This window comes from Rhinoraja longicauda, chromosome 12, assembly GCF_053455715.1.
Source record: "Rhinoraja longicauda isolate Sanriku21f chromosome 12, sRhiLon1.1, whole genome shotgun sequence".
NCBI classification, from domain to species: domain Eukaryota; kingdom Metazoa; phylum Chordata; class Chondrichthyes; order Rajiformes; family Arhynchobatidae; genus Rhinoraja; species Rhinoraja longicauda.
This window is the reverse complement of record NC_135964.1, coordinates 31,831,173-31,858,950: the sequence shown is the minus strand read 5'-3', so window position 1 is coordinate 31,858,950 and position 27,778 is coordinate 31,831,173. Positions and strand designations below refer to the sequence as shown.

The window sequence follows — 27,778 nt, the reverse complement described above, 5'->3', positions numbered from 1 at the left end:
TGTACAGGGAGTACAGTAGGGGGCTAAGGACACAACCCTGGGGGGATCCTGTGTTCAGGGTGAGGGGGTTAGAAGTATGTCTCCCCATCTTGACCACTTGAGGCCGGGTGGTGAGAAAGTCCATGACCCAGGCACACAGGGGAGTGTTAAGCCCCAGTTTCAGCAGCTTCTCAGCAAGTCTGGTGGGGACTATCGTGTTGAAAGCTGAACTAAAATCAATGAACAGAATCCTCACATAGCCCCCCTTCTGGCTGTCCAGATGCGAGAGAGCAGTGTGCAGAACCTGGGAGACCGCATCATCTATGTGTTTTTTAAATTTCTCTATCACTTTCTTATTCTCCTTTATAAATTCTCCTGAGTGTCTAAAGCACCTATATATTTTTTCAGAAACACTAGTCTTTTCCTTATTTGGATGCCAATGGAAGCTCAAGTTTCTTTGTTTCTTTCTTGTTTTACTCTTTCTACCTTGACTTTCTCGATCAAGGTTTTGGTATTTCTTGTGTTTTAAAATACTGAGAATCCTCAAGCTTTTAGCTGTTTATAAAGTCTTTTCCCTGGATTTAATACTATATTTTATTTCACCTGTCATGAATGAACTACTTTTTCTTCACCGCATATTTTTTTCACTTTATTTCTTATTCCTCAGTTCTGATGAAGGATCTTTAACACAAGGTGTTTCTATTTCCAGAAATGCTGCCTGATTTGAAGGCGTATTCTATTTTTAAGATATCCAGCACCTGCAATTCTTTTCCCCCTCATTTTCTATCAACCACTTTTCCCCAGTCTTTGAGCCTTGGAGTATTTTTTTATGCTCATCATTGCCTTAACATTCAAATCAGTCAATGTATTTTCCTATTTCAGACTGATCAATATTACTTAACTCAATGTAAAATTCTATCAGTTATGATAATTCTTTCCAAAAGGCTCATTTGCGTCAAAATTATCAATCAGTACTTTGATTGAACAAAAGACCCAATCTTTTCTCCATTTAGTTCCACAACATAGATTTAGAAAACCATTGTGCATCATTTTTGTGCAGGTGTAACTTACTGTTTAAAGCAGTGCAGGAGAAAACAATTAAAAAAATTAGTGAAGGAGAGAGGGAATCATCGAGTTCAGAGTACAGGAGAGAGTTGATAGAAAAGAGAGAAACTGTGGGAGTTTAATAAGTGCAGCAGAGGGAAGCAGTGAAAGATTAAAGATAGGTGGCACAGTGGTGCAGCTAGTAGACTTGCTGCCTCTCAGTGCCTGGGACCCGAGTTCAAATCTGATCTCTGTGCTGTGTGTGGAGTTTGTACGTTTTTCCCATGGGTGCTCTGGTTTCCACCCACATCACAAAGACATGCGGGTGCATAGGTTAATTGGCCTCTGAATTGCCCCGAGTGTGTGGGGAGTGGGATAATATGGAACTAATGTGAACGATGATCTGGGTGGACTCGGGGGCCGAAGGGCCTATTTCCATGCTTTATTTCCAAACTAAACATACAGCATAAAGCTTAATTGACAGTGCAGTAATGAGATACTAGGAGATTTTAAAGGGTTCAACAGAAAGAGCCCATGAAAGTTTAATGGGAAGGCAGGATCACGGCAGCCTCCGGGATCAAAGACCATGCATGAGTGCTAGAGTTCAAAGATTGCAGGTGAGAGTGATTGTAAGGACTTAAACAATGTAATAGAAAGGGTTTAAGGCTTTAATTACAGTGCAGGAAAGAGATAGTTTATTGACAGAGCAAGAAAGAGCTCTGAATATTTGAAGTCCGTGCAGAAAAGACAAAAGTTCTGAGTGTTGAACAAGTGCTGGAAAGTCAGAAGTTGTATCTAAAAATGTTGCAGAACAGTGAAGAGTTTAAGGATCATGCTGGAGAGAAGATTGAGAATTTAAACAGAGTGTAACAGAAGCAGCTCAGAGTACTTAGTAGGGCAAATGAAGAGAACACCACCAGTGAAAACACCAGTCTGCAAGATGACTGAAATTTCAGAAGCCTGTTACTTTAATTCTGTATTCCCTCTCTATCCTCCCATGTTGCTGCAACGATGCCCAACATCGAATCAAGTGAAAGCACCTCTCCTTTCTGGCTGTGTTGCCACTTTGGCGTCTTCAGGTAACCACCCTTTCCCCTCTCCATAGCTGTACCTTTAACTTACTTTTTCTCCTCTTGTTGCCAACATTTTTTTAAAAAAGTAATTGGTAACTTGACAATTTTGGGTTGCACTTTATCACACTTTCTCTCCATTTGTCCCACTCAGCAATTTCACACTTGTTTTTGCTTCTATTTTTGGATTTGTAGCACCTGCAATTCTTAACTCCAAGAAGGAAACAAAGGTGAGGCTGTGCTGATTAAAATTTGAAAAAGTGGAAATCCTTTAAGTGGAGTAGACAGAATTTATCTCGTTAAGAGTTAAGAAGCAAAGTGACAAGTGTGCAGGGAAATGGCATGCACACCAACAGTGGGGATGATGGTGAACTTAAATTAGCCAAATATTCTTTAGGTTAATTTAAAGGAGTTTCCAAAATATAATCATTTCTTAAACTAGAAAGGTACTGGAGACACAAGGAACTGTAAATGGTGGAATCTAGAGCAAAACAAAGTGTTGGAAGAACTCTGTGGGTCATGCATCATCTGTGGAGGAAGCAGACAGCAACATTTTGGGTCAGGAACGTCCTTCAGACCAAAGCATCACCTGTTCATTACCTCCACAGATATTGCCTTACTCGCCGAGTTATTTGCATTTTATTCTAGAAAGGCAATGCTGCATATGATAGCTGTGACCCCAAAAATCAGTGAGAGAAGATTTGGACAGAAATGCTATAAAAAAATAGTACTGAGCACAGGGTAAGGGCCAAGAATAATTTTAAGTAGAATTTCTAACATAGATTTGGGTTCATTTCAAAGAATGAGAAAGGATCTGCAGCTGCTATAAAAGGAACAGAGAGATTATCAGCAAAACAAAGGCTTCTGGTGGAGGATGGAATCACACAAAAGGGACAGGTAAAAGACCAAAGCCATGAAAGAATATAAAACAAAAATAGGTGTACAAAACATTGGTGGAGGATATAAATTTAGAAACAACTAGCTGCTATGGACCCATTGGGTCCAAACCTCTCTAGCACCCTCCCCTCCCCCCTTCTCACCCATTTCATCCCCCCCTACGCCCACTTCCCCCTTGTGTGCAGTGCAGATCAGCGGCGGCTGGGGCCCGGCGGGAGCTGGGACTACACCCCCCTGCGGGCAACACGGCAGCAGGAGCTGGGACTACACCTCCTGGCGGGCAACACGGCTGCGGGAGCTAGGATTACACCTCCCGGCGGGCAACACGGCAGCGTGAGCTGGGACTACACCTCCCAGCGGGCAACACGGCAGCAGGAGCTGGGACTACACCCCCCTGCGGGCAGCGCGGTGGCGGGAGCTGGGACTACACCTCCCAGCGGGCAGCGGGAGCTGGGACGACACCTCGCTCCCGGCGGGCAACACAGCAGCACGAGCTGGGACTACACCTCCCGGCAGGCAGCGCGGCAGCGGGAGTTGGAACTACACCTCCCAGCGGGCAGCAGGAGCTGGGACAACACCTCCCGGCGGGCAGCACGAGCTGAGACTACACCTCCCGGCAGGCAGCGCGGCATTCAATAATTTTAGGTAACTAATTTTCCTGTTTGTATCATGCCAATTCTGCTGCAAGGTTACTTATTTGTAACATTAATTCTTCTCATTCCACATATACTCTGAAATGCCAAGTTTACAACATCCTTGTTTCAGTGTAGAAAGGAACTGCAGATGCTGGTTTAAACCATAGATACAAAAAGTTGGAGTAACTCAGCAGGACAGGCAACATCTGCGAGAGAAGGAATGGGTGACGTTTCGGGTTGAGTCTGAAGAAAGGTCTTGACCAGAGACGTCACCCATTCCTTCTCTCCAGAGATGCTGCCTGTCCCGCTGAGTTACTCCAATTTTTTGTTTATCCTAGTTTCAGTGGCAGCTCACCTGCATTTTACAGCTTCATCTGGGTTTTCCAGTCTTTTGCCAACTGTCCTCGCCAAGCTATGCACTAGATGGGTCCAAACTGAGCAACTACAGTGGATATTTCTTTTCTGTTAAAGGTGTTCAGCAAATATTCAGTACATACAAAACCATTTACATTTTTTTATTTTAGGTTATATACACAAAAATCAGCAATTAGTCAAATGCCTTTACCATATTATGTTCTCCTCTTTCACCCCCATCCAGTGCCTAGTATATAGATTAACAGATTTGAGAAAAAAAAGTGAGGAATCTCCAGTTTCTTCCCACAATTCAAAAAAGTATTAATTCCAGTCTAATATAATACAGCCCACTATTGAAATGAATAGAAATATTGGCATTATCCTCTTTTCACAAACTACCATCATATCTTTAAACATCTACTTTCATCTTACAGTTCTGATAGTATTTAAGCAGAGAGGAACATTGCAAAAAGTAAACCCTGTTTACAACACTAAAAAAAAATAATGAAAAATGCATTGCACACCAAGAAAAAAAAGTGATTTTGTGGGCTCAATATGGAGTCTTCTACAATTATTGTTCACAGACGAGAGTTTCAACAGCAATGTTACTTTCAAAATGAATAATCTTGAAACACTTCAATGCATTCCGCTTTTGGATTCCTAACAAAAGAGAAAAAAAAAATGTTAAATGGCAAATGCTGCTTACCTCATAACTGCAGCACAAAATTTTCATTCAGCATTCCACAAAATAGCAAATACCTCAAAGCCAAGAAAATGAACCATAAGTTGGATGAATAATGAACAATTCAGCATACTTCAATAATCTTGCTCTCTCCAACTATTGCACAACAAGGAATGGGGATGGAATGTAGATAGTAACCAAGACTCGAGATAGAAACAAAATGGTGCAAATGGTGGAATTTAACGAGAAAAGCCTGCAGCTTTTCTGTGTCTTTTCATTTTACAGTTTCAAACTTAAAATTTCATTTTTACTATTAGTCATTACCCTCACTACCATATTATGCCTTATTTAAGATATCCAAGGTACATTGCTATTCGAGTTCTTATACAAATTTTTACTTGTCTAGAGAAAAAAACTGTTGAGTTGCTGGTCACTGGAATGTGAAGCAAGAAAAAACTGGAGGAACAGAGTCGAACAGCATCTGTCAGGAGAGGAATTATTGACAGGACTGATCATTTCTAACCACCCTCCCCCCCCCCCCCCCCCCCCAGAAGCTGTTTAACCCACCAAATTCCTTCAGCAGTTTGTTTTTTGCTTTGACTTAAACAAAATTGCCAACCACACATGTGCCAGCAACAAGCATTAACAAATCACAAATTTCATTTACCAGTCTCCGTATCCATTTAGCCATCAATGAAAAGGAAATTAGCTTCCACTCCTTCCAAACCAAATGACTATATTTATGTCACCTCCCCTACAGATGGGTAGTTGATAGGAGTTTTCTCTGTGGTCTTGAACATATTTACTTTAGCTCAGTGCCACTCCATGTTCAAACGAATTCTCAAAATCCACCTCCCCACATTACTTGGGGGTTGGGAGGGGAGGGTGGATGGTGGGGGGAAAGGAGGGGATGATCCAAGAAAAATGCTACTTATTCTGATTTTCTATAAAGAACAAGTGTCATTTGTATCTCAAACAGTAGTGGTTTCCGAATTCTGTAAGAGCACATTTCCTTTTCCTGAGCAGCCATAATACTGCTCAGATAACGGAAATCTGCTCTTACAGAATTGTACAGGGGATGACTGTATTTTGGCTCATTTTTTTGCTAAGTAAATTACTTCCTAGTGTCAATTGTGATAAAAAATAATGCAACCTCAATGCTGGAAGAGCAGACATGCTAACTCAAAAGAAAATGAGTTGACTTGTTTTTGTCATCGGTTGGATCGCATTTATTTCCCCAGCTAATATTTACTCAAATTAAGGGGCAAACCAAAAAGAAACTTATGGATATGGTAATGGTAACTGATCAATTCAATGTAGACCATCGTAGAATGGGCAAAAACATATGACAATTCAATGCAAAGGTATTATTTAGCTAAACTGTGGGCCAACAAAATAAAAAGTACAATTTTAAAATAACAATTGAAATTTGAAAGTGGTAGGACAGCTTATAAGCAGTTAGGAATTACATTAACTCGGTAATTTGACAATGATTGTGATCATGTCCCATTAACGATAACTTGCTTCAAAATGACTCAAAGGCTGCGTAGAGGAAAGCAATAGTGTAATGAGTGACAGGTCACAAAGACCAGAGAAGTGAGTCTCTTCTCCCTACTGCAGGCCTGTCCAAGAGGGCACATATAAAATGAAGTCTTTAGACGGAGCAAAGGAGAAGCAAGTTGAAATTACTCAAGTGCCAATAAGTTGTGAACAAAGATATAACGATTCCCAAGACAATAAAGGTAGTAAACAAGCATTCACAGCAGACTTCAGAGGAATAACAGTGTGGGGGAAGAGAGACAAGTTGAACATAGAGTCATAGAGTGATAATGTGGAAACAGGCCCTTCGACCCAACTCGCCCACACCAGCCAACAATGTCCCAGCTACACCAGTCCCGCTTGCCCGCGCTTGGTCCATATCCCTTCAAACCTGTCCTTTCCATGTACCTGTCTAATTGTTTCTTAAACGATGGGATAGTCCCAGCCTCAACTACCGCCTCTGGCAGCTTGTTTCATACACCCACCACCCTTTGTGTGTAAAGGTTACCCCTCGGATTCCTGTTAAATCTTTTCCCCTTCACCTTGAATCTATGTCCTCTGGTCCTCAATTCCCCTACTCTAGACAAACGACTGTGCATCTACCCAATCTATTCCTCTCTTGATTTTGTATACCTTTATAAGATCTCCCCTCATTCTCCTGCGCTCCATGGAATAGAGACCCAGCCTAGACAATAGACGCAGGAGGCCATTCGGCCCTTCGAGCCAGCACCGCCATTCAATGTGATCATGGCTGATCATTCTCAATCAGTACCCCGTTCCTGCCTTCTCCCCATACCCCCTGACTCCGCTATCCTTAAGAGCTCTAATTAATGACCCCATGGAATTCAGCAGATAATTGAAACCATTAGATTTGTAATTATTTGGATTAATCCACCTCCTAATTATGTATGTCAGTAAAACTGAAGTGATGTAATCATTCCTCTGAAAATGGGTCTACGGTCATTGAGAATTAGAGATTTATCTCAAATCAGCTATTTTGCCTACTCAACCTCTCCATATAGCTCACACCCTCTAGTCCTGGCAACATCCTCGTAAATCTTTTCTGAACCCTTTCGTGCGTGACAATATCTTTCCTATAACATGGTGCAAAATAGAAAACATGGTATATAACATGTACCTGAACACAATATTCTAAATGCAATCTCACCGACATCTTATACAACTGCAACATGACCTCCCAACTTCTCTCCTCGATACTCTGACTGAAGAAGGCCAAAGTGCCAAAAGCCTTCTTGACCACCTTATCTACCTGCAACTCGACTTTCAAGTGCTGGAAGACAGTTGAGATCAATTGTGCTATCCCTGTATCTGGAATATCAGACCTCCCAACATTTGATTTTACAAATTCATAATTTTGATGTCTAAAGTTCAGAATTTTACAGCAAAATTCATAATATTACAACTTTTCAGCAAAAAAAAAAAAAAGTGCATGCCAAATGCACATACGCATTGTGAAAAACGACTATTATTTCCAACAGTCTGTAGTTCTTGGACTGCATGTACAATGTCAGGCCTATCATGAGAATATTCTATTGATAGAAAAGTTATTGAACAGAAATTCTATGTACAACAAAGAAAAAAATGTTTTTTTTTCTATTTTGCTTTATCCTTACACATCCCAATTCTCTTGGTATTGAATAAAAGAACAATGGTCATAAAATGTATGACTAAGTCAGACCTCCCAAATAATTGATTTTACAAATTCAGAATTTTGATGTCCAAAATTCAGAATTGTACATCAAAATTCATAATATGGCGCGTAATGCAACTTTTCAGCAAAAAAAAGTTTGCATGCCAAACGCGCGCGCATGCGTTGCGCTACATTCATGTGTGAAAAATGACTATTATTTCCAACAGTCTGTGGTTCTTGGACTACATGTACAATGTCAGGCCTATCATGAGTGTATTCTGCTATTTATAGAAAGATTATTGAACAGAAATACTTTTCACAACAAAGAAAAAATGGTTTTGATTTGTTTTCTCTATTTTGTTTTTTCCATACACAAAATGTATGACTAAGTTATGAAGAAAGAGTTTCATTTAAAACTGCACATACCTAATTTCATTGAAGACATACTTGCTCCAGTGGTCTTCAACAGCAAATCACAACAGTCTATGTCCCTCCCACTTTCCCCCTACTCCCCCCTTCCCCCCACTCCCACCCTCCCCACCTCCACTCCCATTCTCCCCCACCCCCCTCCCCCGCACGCCATCCCCTCTCAACATCAACGGGCCTCTCAATACGCAGCGAGGGGAGGCCGGCGGCGAGGGGAGAAGCAGGGCGAGCGGCGAGGCAAGTGTTTTGCGGAAAAATGTGAGGTGAAATCGGAGTGACGGAAATGAAATAAGAAAGTGAATCTTTCCGCCAAATTCAGAAGGGTTGGGAGGTTTGCTAAGTTACGAAGAAAGACTTTCATTTAAAACTGCATATACCTAATTTCATTGAAGACCCTCTTGCTCCAGTGGTCTTCAAAAGCAAATCACAAGGGTCCATGCCCCCCCCACTCTCCCCACCTCCGCTCCCCCCACCCCTCCTTCCACTCCCCTCCCACACCCTTCCTCCGCCCCGCCCTACATCCCTCTCTCCAACCCCAACTCCCCTCCCCCTTACCCCAACTCCCCCATTCACCCGCCCCATCCCCTCTCAACATCAATGTGCCTCACGCTACGTGGCGGGGCCTGGCGAGCAGAGGGGCGGGGCTCGGCGCGCGGCGGGGTGTGTGTTTTGCGGAATTATGTGAGGCAAAATTGGAATGGCGGAAATGAAATAAGCGGAAACATTCTGCCAAATTTGGAAGGGTCGGGAGGTTTGGAATATGTAGTGCAAAAATCAAGAATGGATCTATTGCACAAAAAAGACCGCTAATTATGTAAAAAAGTATCTTTGACCCTGGAACTGAGAGAACAGACAAGTTAGTGTAACTGGAAAATAATTGGATTTTTAGACACTTCATACATGGACACAATACAATTTAATACTTTTAAATTTATGCGGTTAAAACGAGTAAAAAGCTGTTACATCAAAACGGCACAAAATATCTTGTTACCTTTTGCAAGATCTCTACGTTGAAGCTTGAAGCTCTTCTTCCCATGACAAAGACGCGCAATAAAGAATCCAAGCTCATCCACATTTTCAATCTCATCAGTAACCACCATCTCTTCATGGATCAAGTAAGACTGGGGCAAATAGGTGCCAGCCTGTTCAAATAATTGAGGATATTTTAAAGTGAGTATGAAAGGCACTTGATACTCAAACTTACTCATCCCCTCAACCATCCAGTGACCTCAGCTAAACACAACCGAATGGGGTTCAGCAAGAAGAATATTAAATGAACATGCAAATTATGTAATAATGGCAACTCAAGGATCCATACCAAAAAGAAGTTATCTTCAAGAAAGCAAAGGGAAATAAAAGTATGCAAACGCATACGTCAATTCACCATGCCATCTTGACACATTATTGAAAAGAGATTTAAAAGCATTATCTGCAGGATATTAAAAAAAATCTTAGAAAGTAGTTCCCCTGACCTGCAAGGCACATGTCAAGATAAAAGAATGTTAGTACTTTGTTCATGGTATTTATCTTAGCTAGGCTTACCCTTTCTGAGGGTACCAAGGAAGCAGACTGAAAAAAATGTGAGCACTCTTTATTTACTCTAGAAATACACAAAGGTTTTGAGGGAGTGTTTTTCAAAAACATGCTAACTGTATGCAAATCAAAGCACTGAAATCCAATTCTCTTGAACTAAACAGGAAGGTAAAGGAATTAAAAGACAGTCAAAAGGCTACCAGCCTTATCACACTTTGCAACATTAAGTCTAAAGCCCTATTAAAAAAAAACTTTAAAAAAACAAAAAAACTGCAGATGCTAGAAATCTGAAATAACAGACAAAACTGGAAATACCCAGCAGGTCAAATAGCAGAGAGGAAAAACACCTCAGATGTCCAGAACCCCTGACTTTTGACATACAGATAAATTAGCTCATCCCAATATACTCTAGGTCTCTATGTTTCTCCCAAAGAAATACGGATCTAACTTAATCAAACGTCCTCTCGCAACATTGTATGCAGCCATATGCTCTCTGTGCAGTCACATCTTTCCTGTAATATTGTGGCTAGAAATATATGCAGTAAACCAACTGGATCAAATTTGAGTGGTATTAGCCGTTACACAACCTCCCCACTTTGATATTGGGATAAATGTTGAGGCATAGTTTAAAAACCTTGATATCCTTTTAGGTATTGTGGACACAAATCCTTTGTGTTTATGCTTGCATCTTACCAAATTCATTACCTCAGTCTGAATTGCATTCAATTTGATACATTGCAGTCCATCCATATTTTCCTGCAGTTTAATGTTTTCTTCCCCATTGGCAATCCTATGGCTACATTTTTATGTCTTCAAACTTCAGTTATACTTCAAACAAGCTATACTAAAAGATATTTATTATTTAGATCTCACACAGTACATCTATCCCATAACATATATGCTTCCAATCACAGTATATCATTACCCTGCACTTCCTGCCAGAGCAATTTTTGATTCAACTGCTTTTGTTCCATGAGCTTTTGCTCTTTAGCCATGTGGAATATTAAGTGCTTCATTTTAATCCACGTAGACTACATCAAACACTGCCTTAATTCAATTTACCCACGGAAAAAAATTAGTGTGCCAGATATGCACTTCCCTAAAATCTCTGCTGAGTAACCCCATTGATTTTTTTTTTTTTAAATGAAAGCCAATACCACAGATTCCAATAGTTTGTCCACCAATTATACCACCTCATAACACTCCTTTTCTTTTTCTAAACTATGGTAGAACATTAGCAAGTATGCAACCTTCCACATGTATCAGATTGGAAAGACCCTCTGCAATCTACTTACTTGCCTCTTAACCTATGTCCATCAATTTATCCACTTTCATAGCTACCAAATGTTTCTCATCCAATATTTTTTTCATCCTCAATAATATGGCATTATCAGCTCTACATTTGTTAGCCCCACCATTGCCAAGATAATTTACTAGATGTCGTCCTGATCTAAAAAATACCCCTTATACATTTGTTACAATGAAGGATAATATTCAATTTACCTCCATGATTACTTGGCAATATCTGTATGCTAAACATTTTTCACGAGTACACAGAGATCCAAGTATTACATCACAAATAGTTTTTATTCCTACTAATGAATAACCCACTTCTCTAAAACCACTGTCATCACTGCAGGATTCCCTCACCATTTGGACTTGGATATATTGTGATTCTCTCCCAAAAGCATTTGAAGCACTGCAGTAGTTCAAGGTGGCTCACTGCCACCTTCAAAGTAATTTAGGGCTGGACAATAAAGGTAGGTCTTGTTTCCAATGCCCACATCCCAAAAGCTGATACAAAACATTCCATTTGCCATGGCTTAATGCTTAAGATATCTGTGTACAGATATTGATAAGCATTCAACAAGGTTTTGCATGGTAGGGTACTCTGGAAGGTTAGATCCCATGGGATCCAAAGAGAGATAGCTGAATGGACAGAAATTTTGCTTAATTGAAGGAGGCAGAGGGTGATGATGGAAGGTTGCTTTTCAGACTGGAGGTCTGTGACTAGTTCACAGCTGGGCATTTGTCATCTGAGAACATACATGGCACAATTAACAAATTTGCAGATGATGCAAAAGTGGGTGGTAGATAGTGAAGATGGTTGTCAATAATTGCAGCAGGATTATGAACCGGGCAGGTGGGCTGAGGAATGGTTGATGAAATTTAATACTGAGAAAAGTGAGGTGTTGCATTTTGGGAAGACGAACATGGGCAGGACCTATACAATGAATGGTAGGGCTCTGGGGAATGTTGTAGAGCAGAGGGTTCAAGGAGAGCAGGTACACAGTTCGTTGAAGGTGGCACCACAGGTAGATAGGGTGGTCAAAAGGGATTTTGGCACATTGGCTTTGAGTATAGAAATTGGGAGGTCATGTTGCAGTTATATAAAACATTATTGAAGCCACATTTAGAGTATTGTGTTGGGCACCATGTTATAGGAAAGATGTTGCCAAGCTGGAAAGGGTGCAGGGAAGATTTATAAGGATGTTGCCAGGACTCGAGTGCCAGAGCCTAGGGAGAGGTTGAGCAGGCTAGGACTATTCCTTGGAGAGCAGGAGGATGAGGGGTGATCTTAGAGGTGTACAAAATCATGAGGGGAACAGATTGGGTAGATGCACAGAGTAGGGAATCAATAATCAGTGGACATAAGTTTACGGTGAGGACGACAGATTTAATAGAAACACGATAGGTAACTTTATCACACAAAGGGTGGTGGGTGTATGGAACAAGCTGCTGGAAGAGGTAGTTGAGGCGGGAACTATTGCAATGTTTAAGAAACGTTTAGACAGGTACATGGATAGGGCAGGTTTAGAGGGATATGGGCCAAACGCAGGCAGACGAGAGGAGAGTAGATGGGACATGTTGGTCGGCGTAGGCAAGTTGCGCCAAAGGGCCTGTTTCCACGCTGTATGACTCTATAACTATGTGGTCTGACCCGCTGAGTTATTCCAACACTGTCTTTTTATGATTGAAATTTGTAATGCAAAGAATACGTTTTGGAAATCCTTTGACATTTTGTTATTAATATATGATATTGTCTTCTCTTTTGTTATCAAACTTCAGAATGGTCCTTCTACAAGCTTCTATAAGGGCTACAGAGCAACACAATGGTGGAGTTGCTGCCTTACAGCGCCCAAGCCCCAGGTCCGATCCTGGCTGCAGGTCTGTCTGTGAGTAGTTTGTACGTTCTCCCTGTGACGTGTGGATTTTCTCTGGATCCTCTGATATCCTCCCACATCCCTAAGACATGCAGGATTGCAGGTTAATTGGCCTCTAAATTGCCCCGATTGTGTAGCGAGTAGATGCAAAAGTGAGATAAGATAGAACTAGTGTATAGGTGATCGTTGGCCGGTGTGCACTCGGTGGGCCGAAGGGCCTGTTTTCACACTGTATCTAATCTAAAGTAATCAATTGCAACTGTCAATAGTATGTCGCGGGTCGCGGACATTTCACCGTCCGGTGCGGCCTGAAATAGGCCGCGGGATATTTCTCTGCTGGGTGACTATGGGTGATGTACTGTACGGAGTTTGTACGTTCTCCCCGTGACCTGCGTGGGTTTTGTCCGAGATCTTCGGTGTCCTCCCACACTCCAAAGATGTACAGGTTTGTAGGTTAATTGGCTGGGCAAATGTAAAAATTGTTCCTAGTGGGTGTAGGATGGTGTTAATGTGTGGGGATCACTGGGCGACGCGGACCCGGTGGGCCGAAGGGCCTGTTTCTGCGCTGTATCTCTAAATCTACTCTTGCCATCTTTACAGAAAGATAATCATAAAAACAGTTTAAGAGCTGATAGTCTATGCTCTAACTTTAGTAGCTGTAATACTATTCAAATTAAGATTTTCCTAAACCACATTAAGCAGAGGGGAAGTTCACGGTCCAATTCCAAAGTCATGCCATGTTCAAGAAAAACTGGAGCTTGTATATGCTTTCTAAATTTGAGCATCTCCAGATTCCATCTAAACTGGCAACAAGACAACAATCTTTTATCCCATTGTGCCATTTGGTCAAACCCAGAAAGTGAATATTAACTTGCACATACCTTGATGTTGATTAGCAATTCAAACAAACTGCGTGGTGGCATGACAATAGATGAATTTAGAGGAATCACATAGCATTTATTCAAACCCAGATCAAGGTATGCTGTCAAGCCCTAGGAAAGAAAATCTATTTTAATAAACTCATGCTAAGTTACACATTAGAATATAGATTAAAAATGTTTGATTTAAAATAAAGTTGAAAAATAAAGCTATTTAAAAGTGAATGAAACAAAATGTCATGCTCAAATGCAGCAATTAATGCATACCCTGTGGAAATCATGAACAATATCTGCTGGATCACCATCAGCAAAGTCTGGGACAAGAACATTGATCAGTTCAACTTCATCATCCTCCAAAATGCGAATATTTTCTTCAATAGATTGGTATGGAGCTACTTGTGAACCAGCAGCAATATCAGGGACAAGATAGTCTTTGGGGTCACTGTACTTGAGACCACAGAAGAAAACTTCACCTTCCTAGAAAAAAAATTAACACCAGAAATCCAATATTAAACTTCAATTGTATTCCTATTAAAATTGTGGCATCTATTTCTGCAAAAGAAAGAAGTCATCATCGAAAAAAAGGAAACAAAAAGGACATTTGACAGGATTGAGAGAACCCCAATTCAACCTCTGAAAAAATGTTACAGCAGAGTTACTTCAGTACTAGGTATTTTAGTACTATTTATCACGTACTTAATTGTGCCAAATGAACACGACAAATTAACTGTTGCAGAAGCTGTGCATGGACCAAATGAAAATAATGAATTGCAATTATCCATTTTAAACATCAAATATGGTCAAGCCAGTTTCCAGTGGATAAATTGATGTATCTGCAGGCAACATGCAACATTTGACTACAATAAATTGTTGTTATAAGTATAGATGCACTATAAACAGTTCTAATTTTTAACGTTCACGATTTTATTTGAAAACAGACTAAAAAAAATGGACGAGTTGTGTCAAAGTACATGTACAAGTAGGGCGGCACGGTGGTGCAGCGGTAGAGTTGCTGCCTTACAGCGAATGCAGCGCCAGAGACCCAGGTTCAATCCCGACTACGGGTGCTGTCTGTACGGAGTTTGTACATTCTCCCCGTGACCTGCGTGGATTTTCTCCCAGATCTTTGGTTTCCTCCCCCACTCCAAAGACGTACAGGTATGTAGGTCAATTGGCTTGATAAAATGTAAAAATTGTCCCTCGTGGGTATAGGATAGTGTTAATGTGCAGATATCACTGGTCAGCACGGACCCGGTGGGCCAAAGGGCCTGTTTCTGCGCTGTATCTCTAAACTCTACATACTGGAGCATCCATCAGCATCTTGAATATTGAACTATTAGAACATAGATTTGCTTTAAGAACAATAAATAGTAGTTCTGGTATTATCATCTGTGGTATTTTCAAAGATTTGATTGTGCCATTTTAGGTCAGTGGAAAATATTAAACCTGATTCTTCCAATCAATTGGGTGAATTGGTGCGACAAATTCTATTCAATTTACTTGCTCAAACGTTTGCTTTCCAAAAATGTTTGTGAGCCCATGTACTTGTAAAATGCTGCAAGATTTTCATTGTACCTGTACCATGACTGAGTTTTTTCATCACTTATTTCACAAACATCTCAGCTTACTGAAACTCAATAAACAGCAGATACAAGAAATCTAAAACAGAAAATACAGGAAATACTCTGCAGGTCTGGCCACCCTACTGAAGTGGGAATAGGAACGGAGTGAATACCTGAGGCGGTGACCTGAGGCAACCAAAGTAGCTTGTATAGCTACAGGAAATGTGGGATGTTGCTGATAGCGGGACAATGGGGTCATCATGGGGACATGCTATAAACAAGGTCACCTGGTTAATGAGCAATCAAAGAGCAGGAACCAACATAAAAGAATGTGGGAGTTGTGAAATGCAAAACTAATATAGCAGGGCATAGACAGCGAGGAAGAAATAGGCAAAACAAGCTTAACTAATATTGCAAGTAGATACAGACGAAGAAATCAAATTACCCGAAGTTTTAGAATTTAATAAGAGCCCAGAAGGGTACAACAAGCCTAGACAGAAAATGAGGTGTTGTTCCTCAAGCTTTTGTTGGCCCATGACAACACAGATCACAGACCGTTTGGCCAGAATGGGAACGAGATGAAGAATTAAGATGGCAAGCAATAGTAATTTCAGTCTCCCTTGTGGATTGATGAACAAATTCCACAAAGCCATCACCTTATCGACATTTGGTTGGGTGATCACGATTTCACTTCCAAAAAGTGGCCTGACCCAAGTATTTCTAGAATTTTCTGGTTTTGTTTTAACATCTCCGCCTGCTTGTTCGTACATGATTTGAACACCATTTCCTCATTTTGCCTACCATAACCTGCCAACTCATTTCTCAGCCGTAAATATTTGCCACACCCTGTATGTTTCACCCTAATGGGAGTTGAAGAACTCCTTGATATTTTGAGGCTACTAACTTTAAGTTGCAAACAATAGACTAAGTGTTATATGACAGGTAAAGTTGTGTGGACAAAGTAGTTCTTGTTGTGTCAGTTTATTCATTCAGGAAAAAAAACTGCAGGTCCACCACCTATTTTCCAGCACCCTTGATTCCAGAACTTTTCTGGATTATCCGTTTTGCCGAAACAACAGAGGTCATGGCCTCAGAAGTCTAATGGTACCAGAATGGTCCGTCTAGTCGGCCTCGAATGTCGAGTAGAGAAAAGGATCTGCTAGCTCTGGCCGGGACAGTGATCTAGTGCCTCAGCAGCAAGGGACAAACTCGACCTGCTGCAGAAGACTCAATGAGGTAAAGATCAGCTGCCTCTCCCAGCCTCGGTGCCACATTTTTGGCGGGGACTAACTTCAAGTCCACTCCTGTAATTTTGTCCGGATTAAAGGAGGTGCCAAACCACCAGTCGATAGAGGAAAACAAAATGGTGGAGAACCTGTACTCAAATTTGTGCAACAAATTGTCAAGCAATCAATGCTAGTAGTCATTCTTGAACAGCATCAGACACATTAAGAGTAAAAAAACAAAGATTAATCCCCTTAATCATTCTCCTACCTGTACGATAAAATATCGGTAGAGATATGCACCACCAACCACAACACCAGACAACATGAGAGCTAGTCCAAGACACATACACCAGCACCAGACACGTGATTGGTGTCTAAATGGTACGACTTCCTCCTCTGGATCCTGCATGAAAAAAGTATTTGGCATGTCAAACCAAGGGCCTACAAATATACAAATTGGCTTAACTTGAATCTTCAAAGAATCAAAATTTCCAGCTTTAGATTTCAGTTGTCATTGATCCAACTGCATTAATGCAAGGATATTTACGACTAACATTAGAAACATCCTTACAAAACAGTATCTGTTTAAAGTGAAGATAGACATAAAAAGCTGGAGTAACTCGGCGGGTCACAGAGCATCTCTGGAAAAAAGGAAGAAGTGGCTTTTTGGGTCGAGACCCTTCTTCAGACTAAGTAAGCGGAGAGGGAACAAGAGATATATAAAGGTATATAGAAGAAATGAATGAAAGATATTCAAAAAGACAGATCAAAAAAGAAAAAGCCAGCAATGATGGTCAAGGAAAGGTGGGGCCCACAATGGTCCCTTGTTGGCTGTGGGAAAGGTGGTAACGAGTACTACAAAGTGAAACTTAGCAGGATGACTGAAACTAGTATGATGACTAGGGTGGAGGAGGAGAAGTTAGAGAAATCAATATTCATACCAGTGTTGTAAGCTGCCCAGTGGGATCCCATTGGAGGCGGCGAAAATGTCAGAGGATTGTGTGCTGTATGCAACGGCTGATCCCTTTTGTGACGGGGGGGGGGGGGAGGGGAGCGGGGGAGAGAAAGAGCGGAGCGGGTTGGCCCAAAACATCACCTATTCCTTTCCTCCAGAAATGCTGCCTAACCCACTGAGTTACTCCAGCTTTTTGTGCCTTTTGTCGGTGTAAACAAGCATCTGCTTTTCTTTCCTACACAATTTCTGCTTATAGTTTTAGTTAATGTGTCAACCAGTTAAACCATGTCAAATAGATCACAGTGAAGAACCACAGCAAGAGGGATCAACAAGTTGCCCCACTCTATAGTTAAACATTATTCTTAAATTAATTGTAGCATCGTCATTTTTTTCACATCTTCGTGGATAGGAAGCACAAACATACATTTCTGCTGCAACTTTAACAACATTGCACAAAATTCTGCCTTCAGAGCATTTCCCCAATTTCCTTTGGTGGAAAAAAGTTTCTGCCACAGAAGAACATCATTCCTCAAATAACAGATTCTATTTGTGCAAAAATATGTGGAGGAAGGGGAAGGGCACAATTTTTAATATCATTACCGTTCTTTTAATATATATGGCACACACAATTTTTAAGTCTGCAGATAATTGTTCACATCTACAACAGCCCAATGGCAACAATGAGACATAAAAGCTTGCATTTGTGCAGTATTTTCATTTCCTTTCAACTCAAGCAGATGTTCCCTCATTAAATAGTAATGGTGTTATTCGTCAAGAAAGTCATTTGCACTATGGAAGTTTCTTTTGGAAAATGTACATGGTTAAATTCCAACAAGCTCAGATGTAGATCCTTCAGTAAATCCAATGCCTAAAAATCCAGATGAAGGAAATATTGATTAAACAGGGAAAATTTAGGAAAAGGACCAAGATGAAGTGATAGACCAGAAAATATTGAATAAACTAGGATTTAGAGTAGTGAAGGGCGAGTAATAAAAGTATGCAAGGAAGGCAAAGGTCATATAGTTCAGAACAAAGAGGGCCATGGCTATAAAGCAAGTTAGATTATACAATATTAGAGGATGTGGCAATCTGTAAGGCTGCAGGGAAGGTTAAATAAGTTTGTAATTTATGCAGCTTGGAATAACAAGATGGAAGGGATGAGATGCACGAGGTGCCTGGTGGGCAAGAAGAAAAAGATCTTGAGTCACAAAAACCTGTTCAAAAATGTTTTCACTTCCACAAATAAAGGACATGTGACGTGTTAAGATACATCCGCTTTTCTTTCATCATAAAAGAATCTGCCCTTGTCAGTCACTCCTTAATCAATTCCTTAAAGACAGTCACAATTTTATACGTTTTCCCTTTACATCCTTCACAATAGAAATTTAGGCAGCGACTAGAATAACTTTAACAATTTAACAACTCAGAACTGCATTGTTATGGATCATAACATTATCCTTTTAAAAAATACATCATAATATTCCCTGTTAAAATAAGTCACATTACTACACTTATTCCTTTGCAAGTTTTTTTCAATACAACTTGGAAGTTGAAGTTATGAAGCCAAGTCATCAATATACTAAAACTCATTTGTTTGTTTTATTTGTTCCTGAACTACAGCCAAAACGGTACACGATAGCGCGGCAATTTTAGGCCCACCTTACTCACCGCCATCCCTTTGGTGCTAATGGAAGAAGTTTCATTGAAATCGGTGTTATATTTTTTTGTTATTCACATTTTAAAGTTTAAATCTATCTCCTAGGGAGGGAGGGAGGTAAGGGGGGATTGAGGGGGATGGAGTGGTGGGGGAGGGGAAGAGGGGAGAGGAGGGGTTGGAGGAAGGGAGGGGTGGAGGAAGGGGGAGGGGGGAGGAGAGAGGGAGAGGAGGGGATGAGAGGGGAGTGAGGAGGGGGGGGGAGAGTGGGGGAGGAGAGAGTGCTGCACCAGTGCAGGAGAGCTTGTTCACAACAGTGACATATCCTCCCACAGTTGGAATTAGTACAGTTTAACCTTTCCATCGGGAGAGGAAGAGGGTTTAGAAAAAGGTAGAACATCCAAACACACTGATAACAGGAATGAACTAAATCCTTCTTTTGGAGTAGAAGGAGATAAGAATTTTAAATGAAAACAAGATTAACTCAGAAACTCATGGAGTAGAATCATACATATTGCAGATGATGATTAACTCAAAAAAAGTCTCTGACATTAAACAATGTTAACATCACCAATCCTCTTTTTAACGTTTTAGAATTCACCATTGACTCATTTTCATAGGACTACCCGAATACTGCAACCACAAGAATAGGTCAGAGACCGATTCCTATAGCCTTTTAACCATCTACAAAACATGAAGCAGAATAATACTCACTATTTACCAGAGTGAATATAGCTCCAACAAAACAACTTGTTTGATGCATCCACCACTTTATGCAATAAGCCACTCAACTGCCAGCATAATGTGCCTGCAGTTTGTACCATATTTAAGGATGTATTCTGCCCAAGATTTGGTGTTATCTTCCACATCTATACACTCCACTTTGTACAAGGATAGCAATATGAACATAACCAACTTGAAAGCTCACCCAAGTCACACACCAATCTGTCTTGGAATACATTGTGGCAAAATTCGGGAAGCTTCATACCCAACACTGTGGGACTGCAGCATTTTGTGGCGTCAACTTAACCATCACGTTCAATGCAATTTGAAATAAACGATAAACATTAGCCTTGGACAATCACACCACACAAAACAACGTAGAAGAAAATTCTACAAGAAGCACATTAGAAGCATGCAAAAAAACACAGACTGGAAAGTTACTTTACTGGCACCTCTGAAGTCATGATCTATAGACATGCCGAAAGAGGAAAAGCTGAAAACTACCCACACAATACCTGGGAAGCATTTAGTAGTTTGGAGAATCATGACAACAATTAGATGACCTACGGAAGAATGAACTAAATACAAGAACAAAGATGAGAACAGATGAATTACAGGTATCAAGTCCACAAATTAAACACTGGAAAACCTAACTCAAGACACCTGTAAAAGTTACATATTTGTGTGTAATCTAGAACTTGATGGAGGAGGGGAGTGGGGAGTGCTGGATGGAAATAAAATACAGGTAACCACTAAATTGTCCGTATTTTTTTACTGGAGCGGGGGATTTAAAAACCGGTCGGACCAGCCTACAACACATACCATGAAGATCGACAGAGGAGCGGCAGGTGAAGGACTGAGTGCGGGGATTGGCTGAGCAGGTAATCTCTCGGAGTTATCAGTATTTTTTTTACAGGAGCGGGGATTTAAAAACCGGTCAAGATCAGCCAACAACACAGACCTTCGAGGTCGGCAGAGGAGCAGCAGGTGAAGGATGTGTGCAGGGATTGGCTGAGCAATAAAATCAGCAAATTGGTAAGTTAGCTAATTAGTCAATTTAACAGCCAATATAAGCAAGGCTTGCTCTCGGGGAGCGGCGTGGTCGCGAAAAGTGCAAGTCTTTGGCTCAAGAGCCCTCGACGAGAAGGCTGAGGGAGGAGACTACGCCAAATGTTGGAGAGGGTGAGACGCTGCAAGGAAATGACAGGTAAGCCGAGTCAGTGTGATGTTTGTGGGATGTGGGAGGTCAGGGACACCGCTGGTGCCTCTGGCTGCTACAAATGTGGAAAGTGTGACCAGGTTCAGCTCCTGAAGAACAGTGCTTGGGAACTCGAGAGGCAACTGGATGACCTCAGGATCATCCGAGAAAACGAGATGTTCCTGGACAAGGCCTACAGCGAGATTGTTACACCGAAGGTACCGGAAGAGAGAAGGTGGGCGATGGCGAGGAAGGGAAGGAAGCTTGGAGTACAAGAGACCCCACGGGTTGTATCTCTTGAAAACAGGTTCACCCTCTTGGAAGCTGTCAGGACAGAAAACACTGCTAGTCTGAGTGGCGGACACATCTGAGGCAAAACGTGGCGCTGAGGCAAAGCCGAAGAGACTGACGTCAGGCAGAGCCGTGGTAGTAGGGGACTCCATCGCGAGAGGTACAGACGGGTTTATGCGTCAACAAGCGGCATTCAAGAATGGTGTGTTGCCTCCCTGGGGCGAGGTTCCAGGATCTCACGGACCGATTGCAGAGCATCCTCAAGGGTGAAGATGAGCAGCCAGAAGTAGTAGTGCATGTCGGCACAAATGACATCGGCAAGAAGAGGAAAGATATTCTGCAGTGTGACTTTAGAGCTCGGAAAAAGGCTGAAAAGCAGGACCTCCAGGGTGGTTATTTCCGGTTTTGCTTTCAGTTCCTCGTGCTGGTGAGGGCAGGAACAGGGAGATAGGGGATCTGAATGTGTAGCTGAGGAACTGGTGCGGGGGCAGGGATTTAGATTCTTAGACCATGCTGATCTGTTTTGGGGTAAGGGTGAATTGTGCAGGTAGACTGAGAAAATCAGGTTGGTTCTGGATGCCAAGAAAGGGAGTTTGTAGAGTGCCTCCGAGATGGATTCTTAGAGCAGCTTGTACTGGAGCCTACCAGAGAGAAGGCAATTCTGGATTTAGTGTTGTCCAATGAACCAGATCCAATAAGGGAACTCAAGGTAAAGGAACCACTTGGAGGAAATGACCATAATATGATTAGTTTTAATCTGCAATTTGAGAGGGAGAAGGTTAAATCAGAAGTATCAGTGTTGCAGTTGAACAAAGGGGACTATGAAAGCATGAGAGAGGAGCTGGCCAAGGTCGACTGGAAAAGGATCCTAGCAGGAATGACGGTGGAACAGCAATGGCAGGAATTTCTGAACATAATCCAGAAGATGCAGGACCATTTCATTCCAAAGAGGAAGAAATGTCAACCGTGGTTGACAAAGGCAGTTAGGGATGGAATAAAACTAAAAGAAAAGATGTATAACATAGCAAAGTATAGCGGGAACCCAGAGGATTAGGTAACTTTCAAAGGACAACAGAAGATAACAAAACGGGCTATACGGGCTGAAAAGATGAAGTACGAGGGGAAGTTGGCCAAGAATATAAAGGACAGTAAAAGCTTCTTCAGGTATGTTAAGAGAAAAAGATTAGTAAAGACAAATGTGGGCCCCTTGAAGGCAAAAACGGGTGAAATGATTATGGGTAACAAGGAAATGGCAGAAGAGTTGAACAGGTACTGCGGATCTGACTTCACTAAGGAAGACAGAAACAATCTCCCAGATGTACTGGAGGACAGAGGATCTAGGAAGTCGGAGGAACTGAAAGAAATTTGCATTAGGCGAGAAATAGTACTGGGTAGATTGATGGGACTGAAGGCTGATAAATCCCCAGGGCCCGATGGTCAGGCGACAACTCTCAGACACCTCCTCCTACTTATCCTGGGACCATGACCCCACAGATGAGTACCAGGCCTTAATCTTCAACACCATTACTGATCTAATCTCTTCTGGCTCTCTGCCCCCTAAAGCCTCCAACCTTATTGTTCCCCAGCCCCGCATGGCCCGTTTTTACCTTCTCCACAAAATCCACAAACAGAACTATCCTGGCAAACCCATTGTTTCTGCCAGTTCATGTCCCACCAAATTAATTTCCACCTACCTCGACTCCATCCTATCCCCCCGGTCCAATCCCTCCCTACCTCTGTCCAAGACACCTCACATGCTCTCCGTCTCCTCAATAATTTCTGTTTTCCAGGCACCCACTCCCTCATCTTTACTATGGATGTCCAGTCACTCTACCCCTCCATCCCCCACCAGGATGGTCTTGAAGCCCTCCGTTTCTTCCTCGACCATAGAACCAGCCAATTTCCATCTACTAATACTCTCCTCCACCTAGCAGAGCTCTTACCCTCAACAACTTTTCCTTTGACTCCTCCCACTTCCTCCAAATCCAAGGTGTAGCTATGGGCACTTGCATGGGCCCTAGCTATGCCTGCCTCTTTGTAGGTTACGCCGAACATTCCTTGTTCCAGGCATACGCTGGCCCAATCCCCGAACTCTACCTCCGCTCCATTGACGACTGCATTGGTGCTACCTCTTGTACCCATGCAGAAGTCACTGACCCTCAATTTCACCATTAATTTCCATCCTGCTCTTAAATATACTTGGACCATCTCTGACATCTCCCTACCGTTTCTGGATCTCACCATCTCCATCACAGACTAGTGACCGACATTTACTACAAACCCACTGACTCCCAAAGCTATCTTGACTACACTTCTTCCCACCCTATTTCCTGTAAAAACTCTATCCCCTACTCCCAATTCCTCCGTCAATGCCACATCTGCGCCCAGGATGAGGTGTTCCATACTAGGGCATTGGAGATGTCCTCATTCTTTAGGAAACGGGGGTCCCCCTTTTCCATTATAGATGAGGCTCTCACTAGGGTCTCCTCAATATCCTGCAGCCCCGTTCTTGCTCCCCCTCAGGTCAGCGCACCAGACTACCAGGGCACCTCTCTTGTCGGTGGGTTCGATTACTAAGGCGGGGTTGCTGCAGAGTGAGTGGAGGGCTGTACGTTCAGGAGGAGAGAGGTTAGAGTAAGTCATATTTTGCTTGGGCAGTTTACACCCCAGCAGTATGAACATTGACTTCTCCCACTTCAGGTAGTCCCTGCTTCCCTTCTCTATCCCCTCCCCCTTCCCAGTTCCACCTTTCTCCGACTGCATCCTATCTTTGTCCCGCCGCCTCTCCTGACATCCGTCTGAAGGGTCTGGACCCGAAAACGTCACCCATTCCTTCTCTCCCGAGATGCTGCCTGACCCGCTGAGTTACTCCAGCATTTTGTGTCTACCTTCGATTTAAACCAGCATCTGCAGTTTTTTTTTTCCTTATTATCTCAATGGTGTCAGATTAGGTAATGGGTGGGTGTCCTTGTACACCAGTCACTGAAAGTAAGTGTGCAGGTACAGCAGGAAGTGAAGAAAGCTAATGGCATGTTGGCCTTCATTGAGAGGATTTGAGTAGAGGAGTAAAGAGTTCCTTCTGCAGTTGTGATAGGGCCCTGGTGAGACCACACCTGGAGTATTGTGTGCATAATTTGAGGAATTATGAGGAAGGTCTCCTAATTTGAGGAAGGACATCCTTGCTATTAAGGCAGTGCAGCGTAGATTTGCGAGGTTAATCCCTGGGATGGTGGGACTGTCACATGAGGAAAGATTGGAAAGACTAGTATTCACTGGAGTTTAGAAGGATGAGAGGGGATCTTATAGAGATGTATAAAATTATAAAAGGACAGGACAAGCTAGATGCAGGGAAAATGTTCCCAATGTTGGGGAGTCCAGAACCAGGGTCCACAGTCTAAGAATAAAGGGGAGGCCATTTAAAACTGAGATGAGAAGAAACTTTTTCACCCAGAGAGTTGCGAATTTCTGGAATTCTCTGCCACAGAAGGCAATAGAGGCCAATTCACTGGATGAATTTAAAAGAGAGTTAGAGCTCTTGGGGCTAGTGGAATCAAGGGATATGGGGAGAAGGCACACACACGTTACTGATTGTGGATGATCAGCCATAATCACAATGAATGGCAGTGCTGGCTCAAAGGGCTAAATAGCCTCCTCCTGCACCTATTTTCTATGTTCTAAATTCAACAAGGAACCACTGGGGAGGGATAAAAACATTATCTACTCACTAGAATTACTTGAATGCCAAACATGCTATCAATTTGAAAGCAGGCATGTGTGCATGGATAAAGATAAGCTGAAGGATAGTTAAAATGGGAGGAGTAACAACAAACAAGTTGCGTCAAGCAGAATATACCATGCAGAGAAGCAGGCTCTAATTATTCTGAAGGGTCTCGACCCGAAACGTCACCCATTCCTTCACTCCATAGATGCTGCCTATCCTGCTGAGTTACTCTAGCTTTGTGTCTATCATAGGCTCTAATTATAGTCTTATGAAATCAAATTGTTAACATCAAGGCCTGGAAATTTTAAACATTAATCCAAATTGGTTTAGAGACAAACATCCACGCGGAATGATTAAACCCACCAAGCACATGCAGTCTGGTTGAAAGTTGTACTTCCACTCTGTGGCCAAGTGTTTCATTATCTCATATTCAAATAGGTTAATTGGCTACTGTAAATTACTCCTTACATATGTGATCAGTTTAAGAATCTGAGGAGAGTTAAAAGCCACAAGAGAAAGTTTGCAGAGAAGTAGGGCAGTGGTATATAGGAAAGAACTACAGATGCTGGTTTAAATCAAAGGTACAGACAAAATGCTGGAGTAACTCAACAGGTCAGGCAGCATCTCTGGAGAGAAGGATTGGAGAGTAGGGCCAAAAACCTCCAAGGAAAAATAAAATATTATGCAATATCCTTGTCAATAACTAACAACATGAAGATATATTATCAAAACACCCTTTAACATTGTCAATTATCCCAAGATCACATTGCTGACAAATGTATAAATCAAACGGGGCATTGAGACAGCACAACAGGAAACGCAGGAGTCAATCACACATTATGTTCATAATTTAGACATCATAACCATGACCTCTAAATACTTACATGAAATTCTCCTCCTGATAGTTAAAATTTATCTGCAGAACCTGTAAACTCATTCACCCAATTTGCTATTCGTATAAATTAAGAATTTGTTTCAAAGGCACACAAATCTATTTCCATTTGGCTCCTTCCTAAACTCTGCAATTCTCGCCCATAAACTTCAGTCTATTCTGAACCTCAAAATCCAACTGTTTGACCAAGCCAGCAGTTCACCGCAGTTAATGTTTACTTTTTCATGCGTTCACCCTCCCATCACTCCGAGGAATAGTGGGACTGAAATATTCCGAAAGTAAAGTCACATAATACGCTGCTTTCCTGCCTGTCAGTGCTCTCACCGAAATAACATTGAACATCACTTCTGATCGATAAACATCACTCATTTCAAAGTCCAATTATTCCAAAGCCAAAACGTGTAGAAATGAAATGGAGATGCCGGTTTACACCAAAGATACACAAAGTGCTGGAGTAACTCATCGGGTCAGGTACCATCTCTGGCTGAAGAAGGGTTCAGACCTGAAACGTCACACATCCTTTTTCTCCAGAGTTATTGCCTGACCCGCTGAGTTACTCCAGTACTTTATGTCTATGTTTGATCCAAAGCCAATACGGAGTTAGGACTGGACTATAGACGCTGGAGCTTCCCCAGTGACGTTGCTGTATACTGCGGGAGGGGGCAGGGATCCAGCGAGCTCCGACAAGGAGGCCGGCAGCCATTTTACAGCCGCTGCTGCTACTAAGGTCGAAACCCACAGTCCTCGGTTCTAGGGCCAAATACCAACCACAGCCCGCTAAAGACCGCCCTTTGTTATATTTACACCAAACCTACACCACCGCCACAGGCGCATGATACCATGCAGAATGAGCTGCACCGAATCGGAAGGTCGATGGACAGGGGATTGGGGCCGGCAGGAAAACGGCGAACCGGCAACCCACCTTCTCAGGGATGATAAGCGTCTCATTGTTCTCATCCTTCTTGGGCGCCTTCTGGCTCAGCGCCGAGTTAAAGGCCACTTTCACCATGACGGAACTCAGCAGCCAACTTGCAACTACTCAGACTGACTGCCCTGCGCTCTCGTATAATCTGCGTGACGCACCTCCCAAATAAAACAGCCTCCGAAGACGTTCGGCTGCAGGAAATCGCCCCCGCCAGCGCTCGGGGCCCACAGCCCCGCCCCCGCTTGGGAACCGCAGCCCCGCCCCCGCTCGGGGACCACAGCCCCGCCCCCACCGGCGCTCGGGAACCGCAGCCCCGCCCCCTCCAGCGCTCGGGAACTGCATGCCCGCCGGCGCTTGGGAACCGCAGCCCCGCCCCCGCCGGCGCTCGGGAACCGCAGGCCCGCCCCCGCCGGCGCTCGCCGACCCGAAAAACAGCCAGTCTGAAGGAGTTTCGGTCCGAAACATCACCCATTCCTTCTCTCCAGCATTTAGTGTCTATCTTCGGTGTAAACCAGCATCTGCAGTTTCTTCCAACACCCCCTGGGAGGACGCGCGGACAGTTCTCTCTCGTGCGCTCTCTCTCCCTCCACCCACCCCCTCTCCCAGCACTAAGAAATCTCTCAATGATTATTTGCATTCACGTGACATCTTAGACGTAACAAAACATTCCAAAGCTCTTCAGACAAGCGTTGCCCTGCAATAAAGAATAATGAAAGACTTGGATACAACTCCAGGAACTAGGAATCAGTCCCGACCCGCAACGTTATATAAGAAAATAA

General features: G+C 42.5%; 1 protein-coding gene across 1 annotated transcript; it reads right to left on the bottom strand.

Moving 5' to 3' along the window:
* Window positions 1-4,125: 4,125 nt before the first annotated feature.
* On the bottom strand, window positions 4,126-27,247 carry LOC144598872 (integral membrane protein 2B-like). The gene is made up of 6 exons (XM_078409410.1): window positions 26,997-27,247; window positions 16,909-17,043; window positions 14,120-14,329; window positions 13,856-13,966; window positions 9,269-9,419; window positions 4,126-4,639 (listed from the first exon to the last, which is right to left on the bottom strand). The coding sequence occupies exons 1-6, from the start codon at window positions 27,081-27,083 to the stop codon at window positions 4,551-4,553; spliced, it is 783 nt and encodes a 260-aa protein (XP_078265536.1). The 5' UTR covers window positions 27,084-27,247; the 3' UTR covers window positions 4,126-4,550.
* Window positions 27,248-27,778: the final 531 nt, after the last annotated feature.

Excerpts from the sequence above, each read along its gene's own strand:
- LOC144598872 (XM_078409410.1), bottom strand. The coding sequence starts at position 27,083 with ATGGTGAAAGTGGCCTTTAACTCGGCGCTGAGCCAGAAGGCGCCCAAG. Across the intron at positions 17,044-26,996 it reads CGCTTATCATCCCTGAGAAG|GATCCAGAGGAGGAAGTCGT; the intron begins GTGGGTTGCCGG and ends TTTTTCATGCAG. Across the intron at positions 9,420-13,855 it reads AATTGCTAATCAACATCAAG|GCTGGCACCTATTTGCCCCA; the intron begins GTATGTGCAAGT and ends TTATTTGAACAG.